The 6,000-nt window shown below is 56.2% G+C and overlaps 2 protein-coding genes across 2 annotated transcripts; one reads left to right on the top strand and one right to left on the bottom strand.

The window, feature by feature from the left end:
* Positions 1-868: 868 nt before the first annotated feature.
* VOLCADRAFT_107339 (uncharacterized protein) lies at positions 869-2,665 on the top strand (the record flags this gene model as incomplete). The annotated part of the gene is made up of 3 exons (XM_002956645.1): positions 869-1,402; positions 2,119-2,289; positions 2,594-2,665. Exons 1-3 carry the CDS (start codon positions 944-946, stop codon positions 2,663-2,665), a joined length of 702 nt encoding a protein of 233 aa, XP_002956691.1. The 5' UTR covers positions 869-943.
* A 774-nt stretch (positions 2,666-3,439) lies between these two features.
* On the bottom strand, positions 3,440-5,456 carry VOLCADRAFT_97685 (uncharacterized protein; the record flags this gene model as incomplete). Its single annotated transcript, XM_002956598.1, has 4 exons — positions 3,440-3,608; positions 3,908-4,473; positions 4,696-5,040; positions 5,412-5,456. The coding sequence occupies 4 exons, from the start codon at positions 5,454-5,456 to the stop codon at positions 3,440-3,442; spliced, it is 1,125 nt and encodes a 374-aa protein (XP_002956644.1).
* Between the last annotated feature and the right edge of the window lie 544 nt (positions 5,457-6,000).

Genomic DNA, 6,000 nt, shown 5'->3' with positions numbered 1-6,000 from the left:
CTGACGATGCGCGAGGCCATCGGCTGGATATGACCAGGCAATCACGCACTACAGAAGTATCTGACGATGCGCGAGGCCATCGGCTGCTTTATTGATTATGCTTATGGTATTGCAGTCTCAAGCCCAGGTGCATGCCATGAGGGTTCGTCGTTTTACTTGTGACCCATATCAGCGTGTTCGCACTTCGTAGCCCGCTTGGAAACACGGGCAGAAGAAGACAGTAGCAGGTAGGGGTGGCTTTCGGCGTTCTTAACAGGTTTTCCTTCCGGAGACCTTTCCTTGCAACTCCGTGTTGTTGCGGAATTGAAGCTCGCCATGAAGACAGGATAGCAAATTGTTCGTGAACGGTTGGAAGCTGACAATAAAATCTTGTTGATGCGTTGTTTATGCGTCTTGGCAACAATGTTCGGGCAGCCTCCGCCGCTGACAACCAAGCTTTGGAGTCTGGATATACGGCAACGGTGACTGCAGAACTGAATAGAGTAGTTACAGTGGACCCCGAACGGCTCATGTGCAACGCCCTAACGAGCGCGACCCGCACACACAGTGGTCCTTACACGGCCAAGCACGCCTGAGGCCCGATACACCGTTTGGCGGACGACAAGGGTTGTATGAGCGGGAACGACTTTAAATGTAATTTGGCAAAAACGCGACACAATAGACACGCTAGTATTCTTAAGTGGCCCGTGCCCCGGTTTCTCAACTTAAGCATCATCGTGTGCTTGCTTGTGCACCTAGCCGGTACGGCACTTGGGTCGGCAATCGTTCCAGGTCGGCAAGGTCTGTTAGTTCTCATGCTACAAGAATGACTAATCGTAGCAAAACCTATATTAAACATTTACATGCATCGTGACTACGTTGGTATGCATAGGAAGAGATACAGGACATAATTTGGAGGCATCCTTAGGTTAACGAACTTTTCAATCATAGGAGCGTCGTCGCTATGCTCCAAGGTCATGTTCCTTTTACAAGCACCTTCGGGCATCGCCGTTTTTTCCTTCATAAACCATCGCCTCGCGGGGCCTTGACTGTCGTGGCCTACCAAAAGCTTCAGAAACGGTTGAAGTATGCCGGCACAAGGAAGCGGAACTCGCCGCTAATCCTTACGGTAGAGCCTGACGGTAGTGACGCCTGGCGATTGGAACAAATCGTGGACCTTCTTAAGAATGGGGCTGTCGGAGTCATCCCCACGGACACTTTGCCGGCGATAGTGTGCGACCTACACAATAAGGATGCAGTGCAGCGTCTTTATACAGTGAAAGAGATGGATGCAAAGAAGCCCCTCAGCTGTTTGGTGCCCAACTTATCGGCGGTCACGCAGTACACGACTGGCTTTCCGGCGTCCAACACCCCTGGCTCCCCGAACTGGTTCAATGTGGTGCGGCGTCTCGTGCCAGGACCGGTACGCCTTGTGTGCATTAGCGTCGCGTCTGCTGGCCGGGGAAGCGGGCTTCCGGCACAAGGCCTAAGCCGCCTGCACCGGAGGCCAGGCCTGTACACCATGCGACTGTGCATCCTGTGGCAATACCTTAGCATGCTCCCAGTTGTTGCCTGTAGATAATATGTTCTGTAGCACTGCTGTCAGACACCTATCTCCAGTTATCACCACGGTCATGGACACCCCTTTCCTCACCACAACCCCGTGATACAGTACACTTTCGTGCTTCCAGCCACGAAGAACCTACCCTCCCAATGCATCGACTTCATGTCTGGCAAGACCATTCATCGCAAGAGTGTCGGCATACGCCTGCCAGCGGACCCAGTCTGCCAGGCAAGCGAATCTGACGCGGGCCCGCCCTGTTGAAGCACGAGTAGGTTTGCCAAGCGTGCGCAGGTTCGCGTGAAGCCGTGCAACCTATAGCACGAGGTATCCACCAGGAGCTTCGTAATGGCACCCTCGCAACGTTGCAAGCCGCTACACTCTCACCATGGGCCAGTATCCACGAAGACAGAGGGCTGTATCCGGGAGTTAGTTGCACCGCGAAGGACCCGGGGGGGGGGGAGGGGGCTATATGCGCGCGCACGAAGGGAGCTCACGCAACAAACAAAGACCCAATAATTGAACTCCATTCCCTGCGGTAACGTGACGCCCTGCCTGGTTTCCGCATGATGGGACAGACTATCCTGGAGGGTGTGGGTGGTGTGCTACTGTGCACAAGTGTACATGTTCCGGAGGTGCTATCTGAGGACACAGAGGTGCCGGACGTGGGGTCCATCCTGGAGGCGTACGGCAACAAGGGCATCGATTTTGTAGTGGACGTGGGCCGCCGGGTTGTGGTGGAAAGCAGCGTGAGTCGTTTGCTGCACTAGTGTACGAGGAATGTCTGCAGCACGGTAGTGATTGGTAGCTTGCCGCCTGCATACTGCTGCAATGGATAGGAACTATGTCTTAAGCTTGTCCTGGATGCTGGATGTGCTAACGTGGAATGTTTCCCCGTGCAGGCTTCGGTGACTGCTTTTCCTGCTTTGCTGGTCATGCTTTACAATGACGCAACAGTATGAATCGACATTGTCTGCATGCTGCGCCGATTCTATGGAAACCCTGCCATTATTCGCCACCTTTTGGCTGTCCTACCACCTTTCCAATCCTCAGGTTGTGGACTTCACGGGCGGCGATCCAGTGGTGCTGCGTCACGGGCAAGGCGACGTCAGTGTGTTCGAATGAACGGCGCTTTCCGCATATTGTTGCGCTCGTGCGGATGCGGTGGACATGGAAAGGACGCCAGGGTTAGGCCGCGTCGGCAAAGGGGAAGAAGTCAGAGATCCATTTCTCTGTCACCGAGCTGGGGTGGGGTGGGGTTGCTGCTGGTGTACGCTTGTCTTGCAGCCCTCGGTGAGATGCTTGGCCCAAGCGGAAAGCGTTTTTGGCTGGAGGTACCTATAGATGGGCTGGGGCAAGATGGATGCGGGGGTCCAGGCTGTGGCAAAGGCTTGAGCCATGGTCATGCCTAATGTGTAGAGAGACATCGACAGATGCGCCCATGGCTGCGGCCCGAAACTGCAAAAGGGGCCGCAGGTTGCAGGGGAAGTTTTACCGTTTGGGGGTTGAGCTGTTGGCGTTGTGACCATAGGACCACATTAATCCGAAAGGAGGCGCTATTTTGGCGGAGCTGAGGAAAGCTAATTCAATAGTTCTTGCACAAGTAAATATCGGATTAATTCACATTATTTCAGACACGTTGCCTAATAAGACACGTTGCTTAATACTGATAATTGACCACGTAACGGCGCCTCCGGAGCAGGACAAAGCTAGAGAATGTGCAGGCTAGGAACCTGTCCCGAGTCCTATTTACATTAACAATATGTGATTGTGCTTATATGGCAAGTCGTGCTCGTGGCGGATCCACGCTTATTAGTTGCGTCTATAATGCTCTATTATGACTAATAATAGTCATGACCGCGATGTGTCGTTCGCTTTCACGCAAGCTAGCACCAGATTTTACGTCCTCCGCGCCCCCGCTTTTTTGCCGGCAACCCCTTGCGTTGCTGTCATGAGAGTTTTCCGCCAGTTTGGAGGTAGCGCCCAATGCTGTGAGGGCAAGTCCAGCAGAAGAGCCCGAACAGGCTGTGAGAGCTCCGGTGCCCGCTTTATGATCGCCGTGATAAGCCTGAGGGCCGAGGGAAGGTCAGAAACCTCAGCGCCTTGTATAACCAAAACACCAACCACCACCTTGAAGCAGCACCCGCTTCCCAAGGCCCGCACACGGCCTGTAACGCATCGATACGACACCTCGCTGCGGCATTGCCTGTGTAATATACTAAAGCGCACAGTAAGTGCGCACGTCCATAGCCAGTCAGTCAACTGCATGTTATGTTCAACGGCCGCCACGGAGCAAACTCGCCCTGTCATGCCGTCGCTCCGGCCATGGGACAATCGATACAGGGCGACGCAACGCGGGGCACTGACCTTGGAAGATGCATTGCCAAGCCATGGGTGCGAAGCAGAGCCACGCCGGCCAGCCCCACAAGCAGCCGGCCCAGGTCATCCGTGGGCGCCTGGTGTGGGTCCCCTGGCTCTACCCTAGAGAGGCACATCTCCAGGTTGTGCTGCAACATAATCGCCGTGGCGAAATGCTGGTGGCCTGACGTGGCGCTCTTGTAAAATGACAGGTATACTAAGGCAAGCTGCAGCGCACCGCCCTGCGGCAGCCCGCCCGTAGTACTGCCGGCACCACCGAGGCCACTGGCCTGCTGCACTACCAGGGCGGCGGTCGCGGTGGTCGTACCAGCAGCCTTGGCGGCGGCGCCGCCACTGACCGCCTCCAGCAGCGCGGTGACGCACGGCTCCGCGTCGACTAGCATTCGCAGCAGACGTGAGGAGCCGAGGCCCGCGCGGCCCACCGAGAAGACGCGGTCGGCGTCGTTGAGGCGGGCCAGAGCCACCAGCGCTTGCACCAAATCCCCCGGAGACAGCTGCGACCAGCGGGACTGCAGCGCCTTGCGCAGCTCATCCAGGCACTCTCGGTTGACTACCTGCCGAATGGCGCCAGGGAAAATAAATATCGCTGTACCTAGCACTAGCCCTATGCCAGGGCGGCTGTCCCCGGCTCAGGCTGGGTATCCTATCAGTGCACATGCATAGTCCATGGACACTTAACAGCTGGACGCTTACCCGATGAAATAGTCGTGCGGTACATCGTCCATGTAAGTCAATCGTAAGCCCTACTTGACTTACTACTCTGTCTTGTTCCGCACCTGTGCGTGCCCCAGATACAGCAGGAGCACCTTGCAGAAGGACACGTCATAGGTCGTCAGGTCGAGCATCCCGCGCTGTGACGCAGTCGCCACGTATGTGGCCACGGCCTGCGGCAGCTGCGTCGTGAAGTGCAGCCGCTGAGAGGCCTGGTGGAAGACCCGGACCACTTCCGGCAGCATCTTGACATCGAACCGGGGAGCTGCACTGCCCAGGCTACGTGCGCGCGTGGACCCCAGGGGCCGGAGCCCGTCGTCCGGCTGCTGTGGTACAAGCCTGGATACGGCCTCAGCTGCTGTCATTTCGGGTTTGGCGTGCATTGAGTGCTCGTCCTTCGCCGGCATGACCTGCAGCGCTCCAGTGTAGCCAGGGATACGGGCATCAGTGAGCCCCGCGAGGCGCGGCAAGCCCGCACCAAGACATTCGATGAGGACATGCCATGCAGTGCAGTGCCGGATCCGGCTCACCAGCTGCACTATATGCGCATGCTGCATGGTCCTTGCTGCATGCTTAAGTGACCCGCCCTTCGTATGCTGCAGGCAGATTGCCTTATCGTTACCGGGATAAGCACGGAGACTTGGTGAGGAAATCCGGAAGCATGCCGTACAAGAAACAGGGCCCGATCGACAAGAAACATCGACCCGCATCGATGCAGGCCGCTTTGCGGTAATGGTTAAAGTCGATAGATAGAGATAGAGACCCCGCCCACTGAGCTCACCTGTCTATCTGCAGACTTGATATCCTCTCGCACCCTGTCCGACATAAAAGGTGGGACCTTGGTCTTTAGAAGATAGTGGCGCAGATCATAAGGGGCGCAAACAAATCGAGCCCGAACCCGCTATCATGACATAAAGTTCCCACGGTGAAGTGCGTTGACCATTTCCATGGACGGCGACAATGGCCACATGGGCGAAAAAACCGGTCAACTGACGGACGTACCGCGCTAGCCACTTCCGAAGAGGATCCAAGCGGTCTGCGCTGTCCCTTGTGTGCCGCCTTGCTGCAATCGAGCCTGTACTCCATTTGTGAGGGGATAATTGCTGTCTCGGACCTCTTCGTTGGGCGGGCTCTTGTCGCGTCCATTCCGTAGCTGTACCCTTCAACCTCTCAAGTGCAGGCCTTTCGTCATGGCCAACATCCTCACGCATGCGCGTAATCCCCGGTTGACCTGCCTCCCTTCCTCCAGCCTGATTATGCCCCTTCCTGCTCGCGTTTGTAGAGTGCAGACGGCCGTAGCTCGGGGGTTGAGCAGTTATGAACTGTGCGTCACTACCGTGTGTACTTGGCGTGGCAAGCGAGTAGCTGCG

Source organism: Volvox carteri, assembly GCF_000143455.1.
Source record: "Volvox carteri f. nagariensis unplaced genomic scaffold VOLCAscaffold_63, whole genome shotgun sequence".
Classification (NCBI taxonomy): domain Eukaryota; kingdom Viridiplantae; phylum Chlorophyta; class Chlorophyceae; order Chlamydomonadales; family Volvocaceae; genus Volvox; species Volvox carteri.
Note: the sequence above shows the minus strand (reverse complement) of the source record. Positions and strands in the feature narration are given on the sequence as shown.